The sequence below is a fragment of the Colobus angolensis genome, unplaced genomic scaffold (assembly GCF_000951035.1).
Source record: "Colobus angolensis palliatus isolate OR3802 unplaced genomic scaffold, Cang.pa_1.0 Scaffold6, whole genome shotgun sequence".
Lineage (NCBI taxonomy): Eukaryota > Metazoa > Chordata > Mammalia > Primates > Cercopithecidae > Colobus > Colobus angolensis.
Window position 1 is genome coordinate 346,537 of NW_012119598.1, and position 27,155 is coordinate 373,691.

The 27,155-nt window shown below is 48.0% G+C and overlaps 1 protein-coding gene across 3 annotated transcripts in view; it reads right to left on the reverse strand.

Annotated features, from left to right (window-relative positions):
* Positions 1 to 2,586: 2,586 nt before the first annotated feature.
* The window catches only part of DPYSL2 (dihydropyrimidinase-like 2), a 147,429-nt gene continuing 122,860 nt past the window's right edge, over positions 2,587 to 27,155 (reverse strand). For all 3 annotated transcript variants that reach the window (XM_011962581.1, XM_011962582.1, XM_011962583.1), the window contains exons 8-14: positions 26,661 to 26,781; positions 18,085 to 18,241; positions 17,587 to 17,728; positions 13,250 to 13,420; positions 8,291 to 8,470; positions 7,346 to 7,511; positions 2,587 to 5,131 (exon numbers count right to left, since the gene is read on the reverse strand). In XM_011962581.1, coding sequence (XP_011817971.1) covers positions 5,040 to 5,131; positions 7,346 to 7,511; positions 8,291 to 8,470; positions 13,250 to 13,420; positions 17,587 to 17,728; positions 18,085 to 18,241; positions 26,661 to 26,781 — 1,029 coding nt within the window. In that variant the 3' untranslated portion in view covers positions 2,587 to 5,039. The remainder of the gene's footprint in view (positions 5,132 to 7,345; positions 7,512 to 8,290; positions 8,471 to 13,249; positions 13,421 to 17,586; positions 17,729 to 18,084; positions 18,242 to 26,660; positions 26,782 to 27,155) is intronic.

The following is a 27,155-nucleotide window of genomic DNA, read 5'->3' on the forward strand; positions in this document are numbered from 1 at the left end:
GAGGTCAGGAGATGGAGACCATCCTGGCCAACACGGTGAAATCTCGTCTCTACTAAAAATACAAAACTTAGCTGGGCGTGGTGGTGCATGCCTCTATTCCCAGCTACTCGGAAGGCTGAGGCAGGAGAATTGCTTGAACCCAGGAGTCAGAGGTTGCAGTGAGCTGATCGCGCCACTGCACTCCAGCCTGGTGACAGAGCAAGACTCCATCTCAAGAAAAAACAGCAACAAAAAACAAAAACAAAAAATGTAAAGGACTCAGATTATTGCTTTCCTTTACCTGTCTCGTCCTCCTCTAGGCCATTTTTCTCCTGACTCCTCCTCTTGTATATTTTGTAGGCTTTTTCATTTCTTCTTATCTAGAGCCTCACTATTTCCAAATTTGTGTTGGCTTCCTGAGGTCATTGTACTCTTTTCTGCAAAGCTCTCATTTGCCCACATTTTTCTCTGGTGGGCCTGCCTACCTGCTCAGTCCTATTCTCGAACACTCCCCATCCCCTTTGCCCACACCCTTCTAAACAGGAGCTTTCTAAGAGAGAGCGGAACAGTCATTGAAAACATGCGGGAGGCCAAGGCAGGAGGATAGCTTGAGAACAGGAGTTCAAGACCAGCCTGGGTAACACGGTGAGACCTCAGCTCTACCAAAAAAAAAAAAAAAAAATTGACAGGAGTGGTGGTGGACGCACCTATAGTTCTAGCTATTCCAGAGGCTAAGAGGCTGAGGCAGGAGGCTCCCTTGAGCCCAGGAGTTCCAGGCTGGTCTACCTATAGAAGCCCTCTCCCTGGGCCCCCTCCAGCAGGCCTTTCACCAGAGAGTGAGGAGTTTCCAAGGGTCAATGAGATGTTCCCAACCAGAACCCTTCCAGGCCAGCTTTGGTACCTGGGTCCCTGCTCAAAGGGACCTAAGACGGACTCTGTGCTGGCTCTATTCTTTGGAGGGAAGACCTCACAGCTGCTATGGACACTTCACGGAGCAGCTGTTTGCTGGGCTTGGGCAGAACTTGGGCACGTGGGCTGCAGTGTCCGCAGGCCTGGGCATGAGGCCCGCCTTGGTGTGGGATAAAGCCAGTATGAGAATAGGAGGATGGGCTGTGGGCCTGGAGACTTCTTGTTAACTCTTGTCCCAGGTCCCATCAATGTTAAGGTGAGACTTTATGTCCCTTCTGTGTGGACAGACTCGATTTGACTGGTTCACAGTGCTCTGCCATAAGCATGAAGTGACAATGACAGGCAGGTAAGAGCCAGCCCCAGACGCCCAACACTGTGGTTCCCAGGGAGGACCCAGGATTTGCTGTATTCCTTATGAAGGACTCGTTTATCTTCTTTACCTTCTGGTCACTGTAAGTGTGTAAGTGGCCATACTTCCCTCTTGTGTACGTGTTGCCAGGACACTCAGAGTTCCCTAACAAGTTTACAGCCTCACGGCAGGTGTTGCACACTAACTCCACCAAGGCCTTATCTTATTTTTCTTGCTCTTATTTTCCCTTCACCCAAACACTTTTTATTGATAAACTGTGGCATTGTATATATATTTGTATAAGTCACCTCATATCCTGTTTGGACAGGTCTAGACAGAAAACAAAAATGGGCTGTTTGCAGTGGCTCACACCTATCATCCCAGCACCTTGGGAGGCCGAGGTGGGTGAACTATTTGAGCCCAGGAGTTCAAAACCAGCCTGGGCAATATGGTGAAAGCCTGTCTCTACAAAACAAACAAACAAACAAAAATTTGCTGAGCATGGTGGTGTGAAACTTGTAGTCCCAGCTACTCAGGAGGCTGAGCTGGGAGGATCGCTTGAGCCCAAGGGGTCAAGGCTGCAGTGAGCCGAGATCGTGCCACTGCACTGAAGCCTGGGCAACAGAGTGGAATCCTATCTCAAAAAAAAAAAAAAAATAGAGCGGAGGAGGAAGGGAAAAGAGGAGGAAGGGAAAAAAAGTTAATGACTTCATCAACCCTATGATGGGCCTGGGGGGCCCAAGGCACACACTCTCTTCATTCACTGTTCTCAAAATCAATAATGTGAGTGCCAGTTATCAGGGTAACCATGGAAACCAAGCATCTGGCCTGCTGGGGTGGGTGGGGCTCCTAGCCAAAGTGCATTCTTGACACTCGCATGAAAGTGGAAGACCAAGCCTTTATAACCTGGTTTCCCACAAGCTTCCAGACTGAGGTGTGGGTAAGGGCCAACACACCCGCCTCTTATCTTTCATGCTGGAGGACTTTCCAGGGTAAACAAGCTGGAAGGAAGCAGAGAGCCCAGAGGGGTCACCCACGTGAAAGTATATGGTCCCACCCCGTTCTCAGTTTCAAGCTTCGGTATGCAGCTTGACTCTGGAGGCCTCTCCAGGATGGAGTGTGTGAATTTCTGACACTTGGCTTGCCACACACCCGCAGGCTGCATTTTTGCTGAGAATTAGAATCCCGTGGCCTGGACATAGCAGCCTGTGACATGGAGTGAAAACTCTTGAATTGGTATATTCACGAAACTGAAGCCGAGGGCTCCGTGAATGCTTGTGGAGGGAGAGTCTGGTTGAAGGCCCAAGCCAAACAGCCGCCTCCCGAATATCTCAACACACACACACCCCTGAAACAACCACATTTTGCTTTATTAGGCGTTCCATGGTAATATAACACAGAGTTCTTAAGGAATAATAAACACGAGACTTGTTTTTTACCATAATTATTTTGCCATTAAGACAGCGGTTACAAAAAAAAAAGTACTCTTCTGGCTACACACTTTATCAGCTTTAGAACTGAAAGTTCCTCCACTCATGGGTCACAATCACAATTTCAAGGATTAAAAACCATCTATTCTTAAATCCTACACTGTTTTAGAGCATCAAGTCACTGCAGTTATTCAGTTCTGAGACACTGTCGATTTATTTTAGCATTTACATATGACATTCATTTAACAGACACACAAAGCAAGCCAACAGGTAAACATGCTTACACAGCCTGCAGAAATCTTCAGGTTTTAAATTGTTTTTTAAGAAAACAACCAAAACAACCAAAAATTACCATGACCTGGTACAGGAAAAACAGGAAGACTCAAGTGAATACTAGAGCTGCAAGTGTTTCTTAGAATTGAAACAAAAATTGTTTTTTTCCAACTTGTTCAAATTTCCTCTAAGTGCAGGTGAGAAAAAAAAAAGCAAATATATTAAGTCAACCAATTATTTTTTTACAAGTGCAATTTACCTTTAAAATAACAAATCAACAACAACAACAAAAAACCCAAAACCCCAACCAGAACCCCAAAGGCAAAATGTGTAGAGAGACAAGGGTGGTGATGGAATGAACTACTTTGTGATGTTTTTACGCTTTACAAAAAGCAGATTTGGTTTTTAGAAAAGCCTGCAAACACAACATTGCTTGAGAGAACCTGTAAACACGTTTGGAATACAATGCAACACAAGTCAGCAAGGACAGGGTGGGTCCAAAGGAGCCAGCTAGGGGGAAAGGTGACAGAAAAGCAGAGGGAAGGATGGAGACGGACATCGCCTGTGGTCTCTAAGGGGGCCATGTGTTTAATTTATAAGGTTCCCCCCCCACTGCAGTTTTGATGTAACCTATTGTTCATAAAAACACATTGCTCTTGCAAAGTAGAATGGACTTTAAGTTTCCCAAGGATTTTTTGAGTTTATAGGGCCTCTTTCTATGTAGTGTGTCTTTTGAAATAATTGGAGAAGAAAAAAATCTGATTTTTCCCCAAAAGTGAAAAGCTTCCATGTGTTCTAGAATCTCAAAAAATACTTAACCAGGAAGCAGCAGGCCCTCGGGTCAGACTCCTATTAGCTTAGCACTTCCAAACTGGTGACTTTGGTTGGCTCACTTGGGTTATTGAGGCTCGGTGTTTAGGTTTGACCGTGACTTTAGCCAGATAGCACTGCACAGAGGAAAATCTCTCTGGTTCTGCAGCCTCAGACCTCTTCAGCTTCTGGGCCCTGTCTGCAGTTCCACGTGTGATACTATGGGTGAGACAGCATGGCCCATTCCTGCACTTGGCCAGGACCCCAGACACTAGCACATGTCCTCATGATGGCGGGTGGGTAGCACCAGTCCCACATGGACTAGGATAACACAGCACTCTGCTTGCAATGGCAAACGCTCAAATCCTTTAGGCAGACCCCATGACCACCATGAAATGGTAGACCTGGGAGGTGAAAAGATAACGGGGCAGGGGAGGAAAACACTGTCTCCGAGACGAGGGCTGAAGGAAACACGGAGAGAGAGAGACAGACACGAAAATATTCATGAATTAAAAAGCTAGAGAGAGAAAGAGAGCGCAAGAGCACGCAGAAAAATGGTAAAAGAGAAAAGAATCCTCAAAGGATTTAATCTGCAGCAAAATCTAGGCCAATAAAGCAAGCCTGCCCCTTTATCAACAGCTGACCCTGAAGACTACGGAATGGTGATGTGGGCATTTTGGAGCCTCTCAGGACGGACACGATGAGTTTGCCAACCACCCAGAATCAGCTGGGTGATGATGTAATTGCATCATTAGGATGTCCAGTTCAAACCCCTTGTATTAATATGGAGTTAAATGTTCCAATTTAGTATTTAAAAAAAAAAAAAAAAAAGACTCTTTCCCACCCCGGCCCCTCCCCAGCCCCACAAAGAAAACTTCTTAAAAATTTTAAAAAGAAAAGAAAAAGGCAGCTCTGGGCAATTCACTTTATCTTCCCTCCCCCCATGAAAAGGAAGATGCTAACGGACACTAGGAGGTTGAAGGCGAAGAAGACCCTCGCTGGGGGCTGCTTGTTCGCATGTCTGAGTGTTGGGTGTGGTTCCGTGTATGAGCTTGGTGGGTAGGCTTGGGTGTGATACTCATAGATGTGTAAGGAAGTGGATGAGCAAAATCAGTAACTCCCGGTGAGAGATGGGGTGTGGGGCCCCAAGGGGGACCCCATGAACTGGCTGCTCCACAGTAACTATCACAGGCTCTTAAAAAAAAAAAAAAGGGAAGGAAGAAAGAAGTCTCAGAATGTCCTCAGGTGTCCCATCCCCAGTCCCCAGTGGACGGCACAGCCCAGGAACTCTAGCCCAGGCTGGTGATGTTGGCACGGCCACCGGGGGGCGCCACGATACGCTGGGTGGTGCGGCGGGGAATGTTGTCATCAATTTGAGCTCCTGGAGGGAGAGAAGAGAGGAATGGGTTAGGGGCCAGGACAGTCACACAAGGTCCTGCTTGAAGGTGAAAGCTCACAGCTCAGGAGGAAAAGTGCTAGTCGCATTCTTTTTTTTTTTGGAGACAGGGTCTGGCTCTGTTTTCCAGACCAGAGTGCGGTGGCACCATCGTAGCTCGCCACAGCCTCAACCTCCTGGGCTTAAGCCATCCTCCCACTCAGCCCCCTCCAGAAGCAGGGACCACAGCCACAGGCCCCCACACCTAGCTACTTTTTACATTTTTTGTAAAGAGGGGTCTTGCTATATTGCTGAAGCTGGTCTCAAACTCCTGGGCTCAGGCAATCCTCCTACCTCTGCTTCCCAATATGCTGGGATAACAGGTGTGAGCCACACTGCCCGGCCTCACACTCTTTGTTCTTCTCTTAAAACCCCACTGAAGTTTAGACTACAGTAAGGAGGTGGAGGCTGGGCATGGTGGCTCATGCCTGGAATCCTACTAACAGCACTCTGGGAGGCTGAAGTGAGAGGATTGCTTGAGTCCAGGAGTTTGAGAACAGTCTGGGCAACACAGTGAGAGCCTATCTCTACAAAAAAATTTAAAAATCAGCCAGGTGTGATGGCACAAGCCGCTAGTACCAGCTACTGGGGAGACTGAGCTGGGAGGATCACTTGAGTCCAGGAGGTCAAGGCTGCAGTGAGCTGTGATTGCACCACTGCACTCTAGCCTGGGTACTGGGTGACACAGTGAGATACTATTATATCTCTAAAAATAAAAACAAATAAACTTTTTAGAAAGGAGATGAGCCTAAGGTAGCCAAAGAATCAGACACTGTATAAAGGCTGTTGGATCTATTACTGGAGAAAGTAAAACTATATACAAAATATCACTACACCTTAGACTCTGTCCTGTCCCCTGTTCTGATTAGTCAAATTGGCTGTGGCTTTTCTGAGGACACAGCCTTCTTCTGGCATTCCAATCCCCTAACCCTACACATATAAGCACAAATAGGAGGAACAATGGCACCTTCTATTGGAATAGCCTGGAGAGATCAGATAACACAGACATGGTTATACACGTTTTACTTACGACAAACTAAAGTCCGTTATTTTTTAATGTTTTGAAAATTTGTAATCCATATACGGTACATAGGTAACTTTTTAAAACCTGTACAACCAGCAAGAAAAAAAATTCTCTCTGGTTTAACAATTTCTTTAATACGCCATAGGAATCTGTAGCCCAGGGAGCAGGAAGAGTGGAATGTTCTAGTCATGGGCCAAATGAAAGATGGGAAGGAAGTTTCAAGTAAGGAAACGTAAAAATCTGAACCCTTTCCTCTCACCAAGGGGATATCACACATATTACCCAAGCAAATACCACTAACAGTTCTCAAATGGCCCTGTTCTCAGCATTGTACACATATATTAATTCACTTAACCCTCACAACAGCCTCACGGGGGAGCAACTACTAGTATTGCCATTCTACAGGCGAGGAGACTGAGGCACAGCCAGAGCTGAGCTATGAGGTTAGGCTGTTGAAACTCCAGACTCCACAAGCTAAACTACAATATACTGTAGGAGAGAAGAGAAGTCCTGAAATACCACAATGTCCTTTCTTATAATGGATCTAACAAATTGAACAAATGTTTTCTTAATATATTAGGTAAAACACAGTATGGGCATTGTGTGACACAAACTGATCTCAAGATTCTGAAACCCAACCAGTCATTAACCATGAAAATACATCTCTAAGTCGGGCTGGGCTGGGCACGGTGGCTCATGCCTGTAATCCCAGCACTTTGGGAGGCCGAGGCAAGCAGACCACTTGAAGTCAGGAGTTCTACCAGCCTGGCCAACATGGTGATACCCCGTCTCTACTAAAAATACAAAAATTAGCCAGGCATGGTGGTGCACGCCTGTAATCCCAGCTACTTGGGAGGCTGAGGCATGAGAATCACTTGAACCGGGAGGTGGAGGTTGCAGTGAGCCAAGATCTCGCCATTGCACTCCAGTCTGGGTGATAGGGTGAGACCCTGTCTCAAATAAAAGAAAAAGAAAATACATCTCCAGTGATCCGAGTCCACTGTATTTCTCAGTTTAGGGAGAAAGGGAATATCATTCACTTCCATTTCTGTGTCCTTTCCAAATGCAATTGTAGCCTTGCCAGCACCAGTGAGCTGGCCCTGCAGAACTGTGCCCTCCCCAAGCCTCAGCCCTACCAGACAAACTGAATCCAGACTGGTGCAGGTTCCGGACAGGTGGGGCCTGCTGCTTGGCAGGAGACGTCTTGGCCGAGGAGGCTGGAGTGACTGTCTTGGGCGTCACAGACACCTCACACACGGGTCCATCATACAGGCCACGAGGAACCCCTCTCAGCTCAGCCAGCTGCAAAACACAAGAGTCCCCCAAGCTTAGGCCACAGTCACAGAGAAACCCTCCTGGAGGGAGGATGGGCCTGTGAGCTCTAGGGATGGAGGGCTCTCCTAACAGACAGGTGGACAGGTGTATGGGGCCAGCTCCCACAATGCCAGGCCAAAACTCCCCACAAGGTCCGGTAACTGGTTAACTCTACAAAAACTAACACACTTTACCATTTTCCCCCCAAAAGGCACTTCAACTTTAAGCCCTGTAAGAATCCCCTAAATATGCTGTGAGGGGGATCTGGTACCATGTTCAAGATCTGGCCCCAAACTTTCTTTCCAATTGCATTCTCCTTTTAATTCCCTTATAGCTCCATCTCTTTCCTGCTTCACATGCCCTGAATACACTGTGCATTTTCTATACTCATGACTCTCTTATCAAACTCCCTCGTCTCCCTTCTTTGACTTGACAAACTCCTACTTAACCTTCAAAGCCCAACTCAAAATGTCGTCCCCCCATGACATTCTCCCTGGCTACGGCAGTGGCTCCCTCCTCTGGGTCCTCACTCCACACTCCTCATCAGAGCATATACCATGATCTCACTTTGCTAGGGTTGTCTGTAGACACGCCTGACTCCTTCTCCAGTATTTTAAATGCCAGGAATAAAAAATTCAGGCTCCCTCTTATCCCTGGAATCCACTATATTCATTTTAATATTCTGTCTCAAGGTGCTTAATAAATGTTTGTGGCCTTGAACTTAATTCATGGTTTAACAAAAAATTCATCAGAACAAAACTACTCACCCTGCTTCTTGCCTTGATACGCTTGTAAACAAAATCAGGGAAGGGCTTCCGGGGAATGTAGCGTCCAGAGCCTTCGGTGACATGCAGGGTGCCGTCCTCCAGGACAATCTTCCCCTGGCTGATGACCACCAGCGGGGAGCCGCGGCACTCCATGCCTTCAAAGATGTTGTACTCAAGAGACTGGGAAGAGAGCACAGTAAACTCTAGAACAGGCCACTCTGGCTGGACTCAATCCACCCAGCAGTGGGGCACCCACTGCCCCAACCCCACAAAGACAAAAGAGAGACTCAGAGACGGGGATTCTGTCCCAACTGGGCACCCCAGCAGGCACTTACTCGCTGCGTCTTCATTTCCCTGTCTAGAATATGAAAGAATTTTCCTATCTCTCCACATTAGAAAGAAAGATAATTAAACAGAATAATTGTGTGGAAAGTGTGCTTGTTTGTAAATGCTACACAAATATAAAGAAAATGATTCCTCCTATTAACAGGGACTGTGTTCCCACCATCTCCAGCTCCATTCTGATTGAATTCCAAAGGCCTTCTCTGACCAAGTTCTAAATTTAATCTTGAAATGAGCCATCCACAAGTAGGTTTTCCCACTGGCTAGCCTGGTTTTCCAGTCTGTTTGCGGTGTGGTTAAACTGAAGTCCCTAAATGAAAGGACTGTGGTCACTGAAGAGACATGCCTCCGATAAAATGATTGAGGGCTAGTTAATTTCCAGAACAATGTAGCTATGTAGCTATCCTTCTGGTTTCAAGTTTTTCAGGGTAAAACAGAGACACATCTGTGTGCCCTCTTGGAAAATAGGTGGGGTCTCCATATGGATGTGAATTTGTGGTTGGTAATGAAGCAACAGAAAACAGGAGTCATTGCACCCTGACATCGAAAACTCCATCCTGCAGCTTTGGCTAACCCAGTGCTACTTCCCAGATCCCAGATGCCTCCCGCTTCTTCCTGCCTGTTTGGTTCACGGGGACCAATGACTGTGGCTGAGTCTGGACTGAAGGATTAATAGGTGGCTCCAACCATAAAGAGCACCCTGGGCTTCTGGGAAAGTTCAGACCAGGTTTTCAGCACTCAGGGAGCTGGCCTCTGAACAGAGAGCTGTGCTAGCCCCCTGCAGTTCAAGATGACATTTCTGCTTAGTGCAGCAGCTGGTAACACGGATTCGGCCGGCTCAGCAGCTCACATCAAGCATGGAAATGCACAATGCCCTGCATACAATGTTGGCTGAAAACAACCACCAGGGCTGTTAGTACACTGCTCTGAGTCTCAAAGCAGTCATGCAGAAGCTACCAAAGGAACCGTAGCAGAGAGGTGCCAGCAGGGAGGGAAGAGGACTCTGCACTTGGATTCCCGAGACCCAAGACTTAAAATTGTCTTTCGTCAATTCTTTTTTTTTTTTTTTTTTTGGAGACAGAGTCTCGCTCTGTCGCCCAGGCTGGAGTGCAGTGGCCGGATCTCAGCTCACTGCAAGCTCCGCCTCCCGGGTTTACGCCATTCTCCTGCCTCAGCCTCCCGAGTAGCTGGGACTACAGGCGCCCGCCACCTTGCCCGGCTAGTTTTTTGTATTTTTTTTTTTTTTTTAGTAGAGACGGGGTTTCACAGTGTTAGCCAGGATGGTCTCGATCTCCTGACCTCGTGATCCGCCCGCCTTGGCCTCCCAAAGTGCTGGGATTACAGGCTTGAGCCACCGCGCCCGGCCGTCTTTCGTCAATTCTAAGACACTCATCCCCGAAGTCAGAATGCGTCTTACAGCAGCCAGAGCCACGCAGGCACTGCCGGCCTAGACTAAAGCCAAGTTCCTCTAGGGGAATATAGGTTTGCTTGTGCCACTGCGTTGGAGGACAACCCCACTGAGGGCATTTTACAGTAAATTCTCAGCTTGACGTTGTTCTGGACCACACAGGCGGCACATATTCAGACCACAAGGCTGGACAAGCACCCACTTTCAGTTCCAATTCTTGGGGGAGACATTTTTCCCTCTTGGCAGCCAATGCCAAGGTCGAGTCCTGCGAGATTTCCTGCCACCCTGTCTGCACAGCAGATGCACTCCCCAGAGATGCCGTAATAAGCACATGCTGGCCCTTGGTGGCCCAGTCTCCTGTGAGACTCCTTGTTTTGAGTATGTTTTCTTCCATCATGGTACATAACCTAATGGAATATCTTAAAATCGATGGCATCTCAGACACAGTAAAACCCAGAAGTTGTGTGACTCTGGGGAGATCGCTTTAATCCTGCCTCAGCTTCAGTTTCTTCATCTGCCACCCTCCCAAGGCATATGTGAAGATGACAATACAAAAAGCCTCATCCCTGGTCGTCTCAGAAACAACCTTTGAAAGGGTGTGAGTCATCCTTTAAGGCCTGGATCAAGAGCCATCTCTTCCACATCACTCCACAGCTAACAGTTTATGCCGTGACAACCTCCTCTTGTACCCTACTGGGTAGAGTATGGGCACAGCCTCAGCCATGGAGACATCTGCCCTGGATTCACACCCTAGGTATGCCATTCACCAGCTATATGACTTTGAATGCATCCCTCACAGAAGCCTCCACCTCCTCATCTGTGAGGGGTAAGTAGAGCCCCCTTTGCAGTACTGATGTGAGAATCAGATGAAATAAAATGAACAAAAGCACCTACTCACTACTTGGCTCACAGCAGGTATTCAGAAAATCTTCACTCATTCACTGTCTGGCTTTTTACTGCACTTTGCTAACACTTGCCAGCCCTGCAGCATCCAAGATCTCATATAATGCATGTGTTGAGTCTTGTTGCTTGTAAATGAGCACCTAGAAGACCTCTGGAGCCATCTCTCATCTTTAAAAGATGGAGGAACCAGCCCCATGACTCTCAGTGACTTAACACTGACAAGTCCAAGGGTCAGATCACAATTCCCAGATACTCAGAGCCTACTCTCCATCAAACCATGATGCACGGAGGCTTCCTCACTCACCATGCATAGACATTTTTAACCTACATCCATACAGGCTCCCTAAAATTACTCATTGGGCCAGATGCCTGGAAAATCCAAGCAAAGGCTTAGCAACAGGGCTGTCGATGATAGTTAGCTAGATGCTCCGAATTAAAGCTAATTAGCTGCATGGTAGGAAACACTGTACTATGCAGGGAAAGTCTCCTAGTTGCATTTCCCCAGAAGATCAATGAACAGACATGTTTAGCGCTGGCTCTTTAAAACAGGTGAGGCTGGAAAAGCACCACTTTGAAAGTCAACATTTCTTCCATTGGTCACCTGGAGGTAAAAGCAGGGTAGGTTGGGGTGAAAATGTCTGGAGGGCAGAATCTGTCTTCCCAAATCTTCACTCCTTCCCACTGTCTCTTCTTCTAGGTTAAGAACTCCAAATGCAAGCTCCCCAGCTAGGTCATCTGTGTCTTCACGAGCCCAGTCAGTGGTTTATAGCACCTCTGGGGGAAGCAACCTTCCAAGAGAGGGGAAGCATTTTCCCCATCTAAGTCTGACCGAGAGGCTACATATGCAGTCTGGCAGGGAAGAGTCCTGAACAATTTTGGGTTCTAATTCTGGCTCAACCGCGAAATCGCTATGTAACATTAGACTGGTCACTTAAGCTCTCTAAGCCTCCGTTTATTTATTTTCCCAAATTGGGATAATAATACCAGTCCCTTTATTGAGGTCAAACGAAAGAGTCAGTGAGAATGTGAAGTTACAGGCACACGAATAGGGAGGTTCAGGGGGCAGGGCCCTAGGACCCCTGACCATAAAATAGCCAATCAGGACACCCAAGAAATCATGATCTGAGCTGTAAGAGGGTGTGACCGTAAGGCTGCGCTGCCAGGCTGAGCCAGTGAGTGGTGTGGGAGGGGGAAAATCAGCTTTAAACACAGACTTGAACAGTCTTCTGAGAAGCACCCACCGTCCTGGTCCTCACAGGTGGCAGCAGAAGCCAGAGCTGAGCCTGAGCTCATTGCAGCCCAAACACCTGTGTGTGTGCAAATGAGAGAGGATTGGGACAGGGCAAAGTCCCAGAGCTGTTCTGGAGAAATGCCAGAAACCTGCCCTGAGTTGTCATGGCACGTGGGAGAGGTGTCAGTGCTCGCTGGCCTGAGCTGTCTTCGAGATTCAAATGAGTTCCTGACATGAAACGCTTCTGCCCGCGGCCCATTTCTTTTCCAAAGCTCTCCCTCTGTGCATATTCCTTCAGTTTTTCTGCCAATACCATATTGCTTGTGAGGACTCTGCAGTGTCTAACACCTCTGCTTAATGTCTGCTAACCTCACAGAATCACAGGACACTTGGAGACCTCGTCTGAATCCCTCACTCTCAGCTGAGGAGCCTAAGACATGAACATACTTGCCCTGGGTCCTGTTAACAAGGGAGGACATCTCTAAGCTCTGCAGCCCAGACCCACAGGCTAGAGACACCCAAAGCTGCAGATCCTCAAACAACAATCAAATGGCTGGGGGGTACTTCTACTAGGGAGAAGTCAGTCAATCAATTCCTTTAAGATAATAAGAATGGCTGTCATCCAGTTTTCTGCATGGACACTGGCCTGAGAAAACAACGGCTTAAGAGGATCAAAGTCCCCAGTGAGCATCTCAGGAGAGGACATCTCACTGTTTCACTGAGGTCCCTTGCACCAAGTACTGCCATGAGAGGTGCTGCACCAAACTATGAAAATGGAGCGGTGCCTGACTTCTAGAAGCTTTGCACTTTGACATCACGTTAGAGGCTCTAAAGGTCTATAGATAGAGAGGCTGTGGTATTCCAAAATGATTATGAAACTAACGGTCTTATTGACCTCACTAAAGAAAATGAAATAACTATTCTTTTCCCAGCAAATTGCAAATCGTAACATCCTCAGGAAAAGCGCGTTCCCATCAGAGCAAGTTCTTTTTAGAAACCCTGGGGCTCTCCCTCCGTCCGTGTCTCTGTGACTGTGATTCGTTTGGATGGGGCCTGCACAGTTAACAGGCCTTACACTGTTGTGCGTCTTGGCAGAGATGGTTTTAACACTGTCGGGGTCCCAGATGACCAGGTCAGCATCGGATCCCACAGCAATGCGGCCTTTCCGGGGGTAAAGGTTGAAGACTTTGGCTGCATTGGTGCTGGTCACAGCCACAAACTGGTTCTCATCCATCTTCCCAGTGACCTGAGGGAGACAGCACAGGTGTGCACAGGAGGCACACAGCAGAAACGAGTTAAAAAGTTACTTTTCAATAACAAACTATTGATACACACAACAGCTTAGATGGATGTCAAGAGCATTGTGCCAAGTGAAAGACAAACCATCTCAAAGGTCACACACTGTATGACTCCAATTCCATAATGTTCTCCAAATAACAAAATGGTAGAGACGGAGAACAGATGAGGGACTAGGTGAGTTCTTCCAGGGTTAGGGAGGGTGGAGGGGAGGAGCAGCAAGAGGTTGGTCTCTGAAATGCTGGACGAGACCTGCATCTTGAGTGCGGTGGTGGTCACATGACTCCACAGGTGGCCACATAGCCTAGAGTTATACCCACACATTGTGACACTGTCAGTGTCTTGGTTTTGATATTGTACTACATTCACATAAGATGTAACCACGAGGGAAACTGAGTGAAGGGTACCCAGGACCTCTCTGTACTATCTTTGCAACTTCTTAATCTATAATTATTTCAAAACAAAAAAAATTTTGTTTAATTTGCAGGGGTGGCAATGCCTCTTTAGGAAATATCATTTGGCCCAATTGGCTGTCCTTTTCAACAAAATACAGCCACAGATCTAGGCTTCCTTTTTTTCTCTCTGTTTTTTTGAGACAGGATCTTGCTGTCATTGAGGTTAGAATGCAGTAGAGTGATCCCAGCTCACTGCAGTCTCAGCCTCTCAGGCTCAAGCAATCCTCCTGTTTCAGCCTCTCAAGTAGCTGGGAAGACAGGCATGCACTACCATACCAGGCTAATTTTTGTTTTTTTTAAGAGACAGGATCTCACTATGGTGCCCAGCTGGGCTCGAAGTCCTGGCCTCAAGCAACCCTCCCACCTCGCTCTCCCAAAGTGCCGGGATTTCAGGCGTGGGGCACCACGCCTGGCCAGATGTCATCTTCTAGTCTAGCCAACCTAGAAGTCTTAGCCCTGTGTCCGGTTTTAGGTGCCAATCACATTTCCTCAAGTGCTTCCCCTCCCAGACCCACTCTAACTCCAGTAAAAAACAGGGCAAAGGAAATGAACTGGCATTAAGAGGGAGAAAAAAGTACAAATGGGCAATAAGCATAGGAAAAAAATTTTCACTCTAACCAGTAACTGAATACATTAAATGTAAAACAATGAGACACAAAATTCACCTATTAAATCAGCAAACAATGGATTTTTGCTGACAACACCCAGGTGGTAGACACTGGGGAGTGACATATATTGGTGGTGGCATATAAAGCAGTACAAACTTTCTGGAAGGAACTTTGACAATATGTATCAAAACCGTTAAAAATATATACGTCCTTTGACCCAGCAATGCCACTTGTAGAAATTTCTCCTACAAATATAATCAAGAATGTGTCTATAAAAATGTCATTCCACTTAAGAAAAAAAAAAAAAACAGAAACAATGTAAATGTTCAACCAAAGACATAAATGTGGCTTGGCGTGGTGGCTCACACCTGTAATCCCAGCACTTTGGGAGGCCGAGGTGGGTGGATCACCTGAGGTCAAGAGTTTGAGACCAGCCTGGCCAACATGGCGAAACCCTATCTCTACTAAAAATAGCAAAATTAGCCAGGCGTGGTAGCAGGTGCCTGTAATCCCAGCTACTCAGGAGGCTGAAGCAAGAGAATTGCATGAACCCAGGAGGCAGACGTTGCAGTGAGCCAAGATGGTGCCACTGCACTCCAGCCTGTGGGGAGACAGTGAAACTCTGTCTCCCCCCACCAAAATAAAAAGAATTATAAATGAGTCCTGGCCGGGCACAGTGGCTCATGCCTGTAATTCCAGCACTTTGGGAGGTCAAGGCAGGAGGATCACCTGAGGTCAGGAGTTTGAGACCAGCCTGGCCAACATGGTGAAACCCTGTCTCTACAAAAAATACAAAAATCAGCTGGGTGTGGTAGCACACGCCTGTAATCTCAGCTACTCAGGTGGCTGAGGCAAGAGAATCACCTGAACCCAGGAGGCGGAGGTTGCAGTGAGCTGAGATCGGACCACTGCACTCCAGAGTGAGACTCCATCTCAAAAAAATAACTAAATGAGTCCCAGTTTAGCATTCACATGGAAGAGTCAGTTATTGTAAATCAATTTTTTCAAGTATATTTAAGCAGGTGGAGATATTTCCATGATACATTAATTTTTAAAAAAACAGACTACAAAATAGTATGTATGATGCCAAATTATTGTTACTATTTTTTTTTTGAGACAGGATCTCACTATGTCGCCCAGTCTGGAGTGCAGTGGTCCGATCGTGGCTCACTGCAGCCTCAACCTCCCAAGGCTCAGGTAATCCTCCTGCCTCCACCCACCGAGTAGCTGGGACTACAGGCACATGCCACCATGCCTGGCAAATTTTTGTATTTTTAGTAAAGACAGGGTTTTGCCATGTTGCCCAGACTGATCTTGAACTCCTGGGCTTAACTGATCCACCCACCTCGGCCTCCTAAAGTGCTGGGATTACAGGCATGAGCCTGGGAGTGGGCCCAGCTGTATGATGCCAATATTATCTACACAGTCACACATATCGCATATACACATGTGCACTTGTGTAGTAGCAAAAAAATGGAAAGACATATGCCAAAATGTTAATTGTCGTTATATGTGAAACATGGCAACTTTTATTTACTTCCTTATTCCTCTTGGAATAAGGATATATTCTTCATATAATCTTTTTTTTTTTTTTTTTTGAGGCGGAGTCTCGCTCTGTCGCCGGGACTGGAGTGCAGTGGCCAGATCTCAGCTCACTGCAAACTCCGCCTCCCGGGTTTACGCCATTCTCCTGCCTCAGCCTCCGGAGTAGCTGGGACTACAGGCGCCCGCCACCTCGCCCGGCTAGTTTTTTTTTTGTATTTTTAGTAGAGACGGGGTTTCACCGTGTTAGCCAGGATGGTCTCAATCTCCTGACCTCGTGATCCGCCCGTCTCGGCCTCCCAAAGTGCTGGGATTACAGGCTTGAGCCACCGCGCCCGGCCAATCTAAAAAATTCACTAAAACACAGAAAACCTATTGTGTCAATATATTTTAAAACATTAAAATGAAAAAGCCCAAAGTTCCTCTAAGTCAGTGTATGTTCATAGCAGGCCTACCAGAAGCTGGCAGTAGAAGACATGCTAAGTCCAGAGGTCCCTAAAAGAGACTTTTGGCCGGGCGCGGCGGCTCAAGCCTGTAATCCCAGCACTTTGGGAGGCCGAGACTGGCGGATCACGAGGTCAGCAGATCGAGACCATCCTGGCTAACACGGTGAAACCCCGTCTCTACCAAAAAGACAAAAAACTAGCCGGGCGAGGTGGCGGGGCGCCTGTAGTCCCAGCTACTCTGGAGGCTGAGGCAGGAGAATGGCGTGAACCTGGGAGGCGGAGCTTGCAGTGAGCTGAGATCCGGCCACTGCACTACAGCCCGGGCGACAGAGCAAGACTCCGTCTCAAAAAAAAAAGAGACTTTTAAGGAAATTGAGCCCATTTCCAAGAGTAGAAGAGGATTAACTGAAAAAGTCACCTGGTTGCTAAGGAATTTTGTTCCTGACTGACCTAGAGTCACATCTAAAGCTGTGTAGGTTTTCAGTCTTTACTGCTCCGTTGAGGATAATGATAAGAAATACACAGGTAGGCCAGGCGTGATGGCTCACATCTGTAATCCCAGCAGTTTGGGAGGCTGAGGCATTGCTTAAACCCGGGAACTTGAGACCAGCCTGGGTAACATAGTGAGACCCCCATCTACACACACACACACACACACACACACACACACACACACACAAATTAGCCAGGCATGGTGGTGTGTGCCTGTGGTCCTAGCTATTCAGAAGACTGAGGTGGGAGGATAACCTGAGCCCAGGAGTTGGAGGCTGCAGTGAGCTATGATTGTACCACTGCACTCCAGCCTGGGTGACAGAGCAAGACCTTGTCTGAAAAAGGTTTAAAAATTGTTTTAAAAAGAAATACATATGTAATATTTAGGAAGAAATGACCTATTAGAAGAGGTCTTAGATTTCCAACCCTCAGAAATACTGTCATGTAAGTACTGGCTTCTAGGATGTCCCCCACTGTCTGTCATTTCAAGGCCTCCATGAGCCCCGTGGTCCCCAGATGAGGAGGACAAGGCAGGCTGAGAAGCCACCGAGGAGTGCAGCCATCGCTCCTTACCACAGCCTTGTCCCAGATGACGGACATCCGCTCCTCAGTGCCATTGGTGCCCTCCGGAATCAGGGTGAAGTTGTCCTTTCCTACAGCCTTCTGGGCAGTGTTAAACGTGCAATGGGCACTGCCCGTGACCTGGAGGTCTCCACTGCAAAGAAAACGCATAGCGTGGTGCTGCAGCTTCATCGGGATGCTGCACGCCTACGCCTATTTGGTGGGCTGTCCCATGAATGGCATCACACCAACCACAGTGGAATCCTTCTGACGTCTCCTCCACCTTCTTGGCTTGACTTTCAAGATGGCCCAGGTTTTTAACCCAGAATCCCCTCCCAGAATGGTGCTAGAATGACAATTCCCTGTACACATGGAGCCAATCTAGTTTGGTGAACAAGGGTCTCCCGGTTTTATGGCTGCTCTCGGCCACCATGTTGTTTTCACCTAACGGGTTGGGTCTGGTTTCAAGAAAGACAGAATGTGAAGTGTGAACAAGTGGCCAGGACTCACCAGGACAGCAAGGAGTTGAGAAAGTCTGGAGTGGTTGGATCAGGGCTCAAAGGTGGGGAGGTGACAAAGGCGGCAGCCTTGGCCCAGTTCTTGCTCCAGTAATGGGAGCCGTCCGTTCCCAAGCTGGCGGTGATGGGCTCGCCATATACCACAGTTCCTGACAAACAGAACACACAAGGTTCAGTCCAACACAATGTAGGGGGAAGGGAACCACCCCTATGAGGAGCCACTGCCTGCCCAGCAGCACCTAGTGCTCTCACTATCCCTTTATGGGAAACACCAGGCTCGTCTCACAGATGAGGAAACTGAGACGTGGGGAAATCCAGTACCTCCATCAGCCTGCCACCCACAAACATGAGCTTCCTAAGATTGCACATTCGGCCCCTGCTCTTCAAACAACACACCCTCCCTACAGGATCCCAGACATCCTGAAGGCTTCTGTCTCCTACACTGCTGATTTTCAATTCTATTAATCTCCTGCTCAGATGGTGTCCAAACATCCAGTCCCAGGTACCATCTGGACTGTTCTTTATGCATGGCCTATGGCACCTCAAATTTAACCTTCCTGTTCATTCACACAATCTTTCCACAATTCCTAGCCCTTCACAGTGTCTATCTCTGACTAAAGGTCTGTGGGAGGAAATCACCCATGACATCACCAGGCTGAAGTATTTCAGGGCAAATACATAAACCCTCAGATGTGCTCAAGAGACAGCCTGGATCCCTGAGTCACTGCCTGGAAGAGGCTTTCTGTTACAGCCACCAGCTCCACAGCCGACTCTGTGAGTGAGAAACAAACTGGACATTATGCCACTGGGATTTCAGAGTTTCTGGAAGCCTAGCCTAACTCTATTAATGCAATGTCCAAGACAAACATCAACTCCCTGATGCTCAGATCATGCCCTCTTCTCTGTCCATGAAGATGTAAACCAGAAAGTTGAGACTCATGTACATTCACTGAACACCAATACCCTAGAGCTTTCATATAATCATTCCTTAAATCAGGCCCTCATCATCTCTCGCCAGCTCATTCCAACAGAGCCTCCCCATTGGACCTTAGATTTATGTTTGCTCTCCCAACCCTGCTCCCTACCTCTCTATTCATTCTGCATGACACTTCCAGAGTCATCTACTAAAATATAATCTTCCCATGCCATTCTCTTGCATAAAAATATTCCAAAGGAGCTCTTCTGCATTCAAGGACTGAAAAGAAAATCCTCCTCACCGAAGCCTCAGATGCTCTTCACTACTGGAAGCTGATCTCCTCCTTTAATATTATCCAAAACACAACTCGGGTATCACACCCTCCATCGGAGAATCCCATCCTCCCCTCCAGTCATTACCCGTTCTAAATTTTTGACTTTTCACCTGATAGAGACATCTTGAAGATCATTTACCTGCCTGCACATAGTCGGCACTCCATGAACATGTGTTAAATAGATTAAATGGTCTAATATGTTATTAATTAAAGGCATCTAAGCTGGAATTTGATCCCAGGTCAGCTGAATTCATCTCTCACTGGTTCCCCCCAGCATAGGGCTAACTCCCACCCCACAACAATGCAGCAAAGCTTCTCTACTTCCCCAAACACAGGCCCTCAAGGGCAAACACACCGCAGTCAGGAATGTGTTTTCCTTCCTCTCCACAGCCTTTCTGAAGGCCTTATCACTTGATGATACACCACAACACCCTCTCTGTCGGCCACTCTGAGAGCTGGCTCTGCACAGCTGCCCCCTCCTGCCTCAGGAATTTCACAAAGGACTCGCTGTTCAGCCGGGGAGTGCTGGAGGCCACAGCAGGCAGCTCACTCCAGGTCACCAGCAACCACACCCCCACCCCCAGCAGGAGGGAGGACTCCAAACCCAGGGAAACCTCCAGAAGGAAGCCCTGAGGAAGAAAAGGGCCAGTGCTAGGTGCTCGGAAGGGCTAGGAGGGTCCCCTTGGCTCCTGGCCTGCTCAAAGCCTCCCATGCAGAAGCTGGTGCAAAGAGCTATCAGGGTGGCTGCACAAACCACTCCGGTTCATCCCTAAGTGGAAAAACAACACATAATAAGAAGGCCTTGGCCGCTGCCAAAGACCTTTATAAAATGCAAATGGCTGGGCAGGACCCAGCAGCAGTCATCAGTTCTCAAAAGATCTCTCTGGCTCCCTGCTTTTGGTTCAAGCATCAAACAGATCTGGTTAAGCAAAATCTCCTGACCCAGCCAGGCCTGGAGGTCCCACTGGCCACAGTCCATCTAAGCACAAAGGTGAGAGCTGTGTAAGTCACAGGAAAACAAGGGATGCGCGGCCCTAAAGGCTTCCTGCTTTTGTCCACATGAAGAAGTTCATGAGAGCAGAGGCACTTGGAGATAAAGAATGGCTGGATGGTCTCTGAAAATCCCTGGACACACATAAACATTTTCCTGAGTTTCCTGTAACTTGCCGACGCTCATCCTCTCCCTGTGCCTGCTCCTCAGCCCTGCCTCTGGAAACTTGAGTACAAGGAGGGGCTGGTTCTTGGAAAGTGGCCTGAATACCATGGGGGTGAATGCTGCTGACCACAGGCTTATCTCTCCCTGCGAAACACGACTCAGCTTGCGGTGGGGAGCTGCTCTATGAGGAGCTGGATTCCCCATCTCTCTGTGCACAGGAATATGTACCTCACTTCAAGAGAATGAACTTGGTCTTCAGCCTCGAGAAAACCCAAAACAGGGTCTGAGCTTTCAACGCCACTGCTGAGCAGAACCTGCCTCCTTAGACAAAGGCCAAGTGGACTTCTGGGCCAGAGTCAAGCAAAGATAGGGACATTCAGGGGCAGGGTTATGGATGCTAGGGGAGGGACAGAGCCATCCTGTGGCTCATTTCTACTTTGCTCTGTTCAAATTCCCTCAGGGATTCAGAGGTCCTTGCTGTCTTTTGGGCTTTCTTTCTTTCTTAGCCCAGAATCGGGACAAGAGTGTAGCCATCGTGGACAAGGCCTCTACCTCCACAAGAGTATGATCTATACATGGAGTCTCTGCCTCCCATCTGCGGTGGTCTGGAACCCCCAACCCAGGGCTCCCCTCCTGGGTCTATAAACATTCATAGCAGGGAGCTGTGGATGCACTTCCGGAGCTCAGCTAGGCCACAGACACCCTTGAACTGCATGCCAGAAATAATTACCACTAATAATAATAAACCACAGAACAGGCTTAATTGGCCCTTCTACACTTCTCTAAACACACTGCTGATGCTTTCTTGGCGCCCGTTAGACCTTCGTGATTTTCGTCTTCAGGGAAACTCTAAACTGAAGGATGTGACCAAGCCAGCCTCTGGCAGGCTCTCTAGTAAGGCCAAGAACTGCAGGGGATGGGAGCTAGTGCTTATTTGCAACCAGTCTGGGGCCCGTGTGCATTCATGAAGAATAAACGCAAGGCTGGGGTTTAAAACTGCTTGACAGCTCCCAGCTCTGGCAGTCACTTCCCACAGACGAGAAGCAGGAGAACAAATCCAAAGTGGGAACTGTGGAAAACCAGTATCTGTAGCTCAATATGCAGCCACTAAAGCAGAGTGAAAACCAACTGGGATGGACAGACAGACAGTTACACACACTCTCACCATTCTCCTTCACCTTTGCAAGAATTCATGCCAGACCCTAACTAACAGCCTGGGGCTGTGCTGTCAGGTTTTCGTAGCAAGAGTGGTTCTAGAGGAACATCATCTTAAAAATGAGTTTTCTGAATGGGTTCTGAGGTTTCTGAAATTCGTTCTCAAATCTGATTGAATTTAAAGGCACTAATGAGTCTACTTCCAGTAGTAAAAACAGGAGAGTACAGGGTATGATGGGACAATAAAGATACAGAAAATATTATTAAATACTCCCAAAGGCTTCTAAGAGGCAAGGTTTTAGGTGACTGTGTAGCCGATACCTTAAACATTTTTGTCAAATTAACAAGTATAACGAGAGTGGTCGGTTGCTCCTAATTGTACTAAACAAAGTGGGCGGTAAAAAAAGAATGAATTCAGGGATTCAAATTCCCAGCTCAAGCACCACATGAACAAATCAAAAGTTTCTATGTCTGCCCTATGTCTCACACATGCAGAGCTGAGATGGCTGAAAACCAGAAGTAGGATCTCATCCTGCCAGTGGCTGAATTACAATGCAAACTGAATTCCCAACCTTGCAGAGCATCTGCTGTTAAAGTGAGGGCACAGATTGGGAAGCAATTCTGCCTTTGGACCCCAACACCAACATCAGCTCTTCCCTGGGTCTCCAGTCTGTGGCCTGATCTACAGATTTCAGACTTGCCATTCCCACAGTCGTGTGAGTTGATTCCTTAAATATAATTCTTTAAAATAAATCTTCCCCCTTTCTCTACTGTCCTCTCTCCTCTCTCAGCCCCCTTTTCTGTTCAAGATTGCAACATCAAGCATAAGCTTCACTAAGGACTCATCCCCAAGTTGAGGTGGTCCTCACAGGCCCCATGACCATGTGCTTCTCATAATGCCTGAGTCACTCCTATTGACCCGCAGGACATAAGAGGTCTTATCTCAAATTGAGGTTCCCAGGGTTTAATGTCCTGAATGTTTCTGCACCCGGGTTACGGGGGTGGGGTGAGGAGGAGGATGGAAAAGAATGTCCACCAGATGAGGTCATCAGGCACTGCCCACAGACCACCACTCACACATGGAAGGCATCAGCAGTCATGCTGGATTTCACACATGGACAAAATGTGGTCAGAGGGAGAGGGAGCCCATTCTAGAGGAGAAATCCCCACAAGGGGCCCTCCATGGAAAGAGAGGTGGCCAGGGGCCTGGAATCATGGTTTCTAATTCCCACAGGCTGCATGATCTAGGGCAAGATTTTCAATTTCTGCATTTCTACTTCTCTTCCATGAAATGAGCCTATTAAGTTGGTCTAAGTTCTTTTCAAGAGTGAAAATGCCCCCAGGTCATCTGGTCCTGGCTCTGTGTTCACTGCCTCAGCTGCCAAATTGGGTTGATGACACGCCATCCTGGGGAACGGCTCAGAGCGGCTGATGGAAGCAGCGTGTCTCTCAGGGAAGGCAGGACACAGTGGTGCTGCCTGAAGCAGGCATGTGAAAACAGTTCTCATTCGTTTCATCTCATATCCTCGCTTCCCTGAACTTCTCTTATCTTAGATTCTGGACCAGCAGGTCTCTGGCTGGGGAGGTTCATGTGGATCACTAAGAGAAGGAGACATTACTACTCCTCCCAGGGCAGGATTATCATTTCTCAAAACTCACATTTGTAGAAAAATTTCAAGTCTGTTTACACAGCCTGACCCCTCTGAGACTCCCTTCTGGGCTCAACCCCTCCTGACTTGTACCCCTTTTGTAGCCCTGACCACCTCCCAACGTGACTTTCCGCTCAACGTCCTACCTCTGCAAGTGGAAGAGCTAACTGTGGTTGGGACAATTTCTTGTTCCTGGAACACAGGGCCTGAAGTATCACATCATGAAAGTTCATTGAATGAATTCAGAATTTCTCCATTCACAGAGGAAGAAATGGAGCATCAGAAAGGGGGCTGTGGCAGTGCTCACACTTGCCTCAGAGGGCCAGAAAAACCCACCTGAAGTGGACTAACAATTCTAAGCAGAAAACCCTTGCCCAGGGTTAGCAGGCATCTGTGCTCTGCTTTCCTCGCAAGCTCAAGGTTAGACCAGACCCTTCATCCTGTAGTCACAATAACTGGTCACGCTTCTCGTCTCCATTTTTACCTGCAATATCTCACGTACACATCATCATCACCCTGTGAGATGAGTCATGGTTACTATCCTCCCTGTGCAGATGGCGAAAAGACATGTGGAAATGATAAGGAAGCACCCAGCATCACGTGGCTGGTGTACAGTGAAGTTGGGGTTTGATCCAAGAATGAATACTGATCCTGGAGAGCAAACAATTAGGCCACCGTTTCAATCAGGATTCTTAAGGAACTAAGCCCCAACAGACACAGGTCACAAGCATCACCATATTAAAATAATCTCAAAGCATGAAGGTAAGTCAGTCAAACATGAACACGGATATTTGTGGCCTGAAGTTAGATGCCTGACAGTCAAGCACCAATTCCACTATTCATGAGCTCTGAGCTTCAGTTTACTCAGCTGCAAAATGAAACAAAATATAAAAATTCCTGCCAGGGCTGCCTCCCAAAGTTGCTAGGAAGTTCCAGCAAGATGGGAAAGAGCTTAAGAGCCTAGGAAGTTAGCTAGGACTTCTCATTCCTGCTCATTAGCACCTGAATGCACTGGAAATTCCTTTCTGGCAGCTCAGGTTTGTCTAAAGCTCAGGCTTTCAGGGATTAATGAGTAACAGTTTGAATGCAAACAGTATCCTGGGAACCACTAGACTCACACTCAGAAGGCTCTGGAAGGGAACAAACTAAAGTCCCCTCCCACTGCTCACCCCATAAGACACACAGGGTGTCAAGGTTATAAAGACAACAGGGGTGCCCTGTTGCAGTGGCTCACGCCTGTAATCCCAGTATTTTGGGAGGCCGAGGTGGGCGGATCACCTGAGGTCAAGAGCTCCAGACCAGCCTGGCCAACATGGTGAAACCCCGTCTCTACTAAAAATATAAAAATTAGACAGGCGTGGTAGTGGGAGCCTGTAATCCCAGCTACTAAGGAGGCTGAGGCGGGAAAATCGCTTGAGTCCAGGAGGCGGAGATTGCAGTGAGCTGAGATGGCACCATTGCACTCCAGCCTGGGTGAAAGAGTGAGACTCCATCTCAAAAGCAAAATTAAAAATTAAAAAAAAAACAGGGGGTTACTGGGCACTGAGTTGGGGTGCTAGGTCCAAACGGGGCACTGTAGCAACACAATGAGGCTCTGCAACTCCACGTGAGAAGAACCGTGAAGGAGAGAGAGGAGGAGGCCTGCGGCAGGGGTGGCCCACGACTCCACCTCCCCGACTGAAGTCTGGGACAGGCAGGACCCCTCTGTCTTCTCATTTGGACAGGTACGTGTTTGAATATGGAGTCAACTTTAGACAAGGCCTCTATCCAAAATTATGTTGAAATGTTAGCCTAACTCAAGTATCATCACCATCTAGGTATAGCGCAGTGGTAAAATACAGAAAACAAGCCGTCTCATTCTTTCCCCCTTTCAGACACTATGCGACCCATCCCCACACGACATGGGGGCAGCGGTGCTGTGGCTGGCCTTCTGTACAGAGGCTGATTCCCACAAATGCACTGCCTTCTTGCAAACGCGTGTCAGGGTGACCCAGAGCCACTGATTCCATCGTCATCCACAATATGTCCTAGAAAACAACTCAAAGCTCATTCTCAGTTACATTATTTTAGGTGAATGCTTTCTTATTTCTAAAAGGCAATTCCTTCAAGGTGCCAGGAGAAGACAGAAAGGCGGCAACCATTTGATGTGCAGCCTAAGGACAGAGGCCCCACGAGCACTCCAAAGAACAAGGGCCAGGAGTCGCTGGGTCCGTCTGGAAGTCATCATCTCTGGGACAAGATGACTCAGTCATCACTGAGTAATTTGTTCCAGGGCTTGCAGCAAGTCACCCACCAGTGAAAAAAATCCCACAGCCCACCTTGATCCATGTGGATCACATAATACAGAGAAGTAGACACGCAGCCATAGAGGTCAAATGGCTACCTTCCTAACAGGGAAAGAAAGACACACAGACAGAACGACAGAGGGACTGCGAAAGAGTCAAATGAAAGATAAAATGAAACAGAAATCAGGAAAGGAGGGAAGAGAAGTGGAGACACAGAGATGGAGAGATCCCAACAGGCAAAGGGGAAGAGGGGACATAAAAGGGAGAAAGGAAGGAAGAAGGGGACCCTTTTATCATGTTCATTTCAGATCAGCCTAAGATCCACCATCAAAATGAACGACATGCCTCAGGCTTTCTGTACGAGGAGAGAACTCCCTAGCATAAAAGACGCAGTGTGATTATCGAAATTCATGCAGTCAGCAGCGGGTGACAACAGGGCTGAGATGCATGCATAATGCATGAGGAGCCTCAGGGGGCGTCCTCTAGAGGAAGCACTGGAAGCTGCACTTAATCAATTAGTTTCCAGGACCCTTCTCAATGGACACCCTAGTAATACCAGACACCCAGCCTCAGTTCAGAATGCATCAGGAGAGTTTATCACGCACCAAAACATCTGGACGTGATAGTCTCTGGGGCAAAATGCATCCCCACACCCCACAAAGCTGCCTTACATACCCGGGCAGAAACCACTCCCAGCCTTGGAGGGGAGGTGCATGATGCGACCAAGGATTGTGGGGTGGATGGAAACTGATGTCATCTGTGTATATGCCTAGTTTATTTCAACCACATCAAAGTAAGTCCAGCTCTTCCACGGGGGCTGGGGTACATGTGCCTGCCCACCCCGCCTTGGCGTGCACACAGCTTTAAATAGATACTAACAAGGCCGCAGCAGTGGAGCAGAGGAGGAAACTGGAGCTCCTGCCTTGCCCGACTGTAATTAGGTTAATGCCGGAACATGGTGCAAGTGGCCCACTTGGCATGAGGGTCTGGAAAAGGAGCCCTCCCCAGTGAAGAGCCCCCCTCCCCTCCAAACCTGCCCGCCTGCCATCAGCCAGTCCGGCCACAGCACTCACCCTTCTTCCGTGCCTGGGCGATGACCTCGGCAGAGCTTTTGCTCATCACCTTGGTGATATACAGGGGGCAGTTGGTCTGGTTGGCGATGGTGATGGCACGATTCACGGCTTCGGCCTCGACCTGCAAAATAGCAGCAGAGCATGAGAAAGTGGCTCAGCCCACCCCATGAGCCCCTACCTTTATCCTCCACCCCAGAGAGAGGCTAGGATGAAGGCAAGGCTGCTGAGTTTCCAAGGTCCTACCCCAGGGGACAATTCGGAGAAGTGCGACTTGCCTTGTGTCTCTAACATTGGTTTGGTTGAACTAATTCCCTCCTGTGGCTGGGCACAGTGGCTCATGCCTGTAATCCTAGCACTTTGGGAGGCCGAGGCAGGTGGATTACCTGAGGTCAGGGGTTCAAGACCAGCCTGGCCAACATGGTGAAACCCCGTCTCTACTAAAAATATAAAAATTAGACAGGCGTGGTAGTGGGAGCCTGTAATCCCAGCTACTAA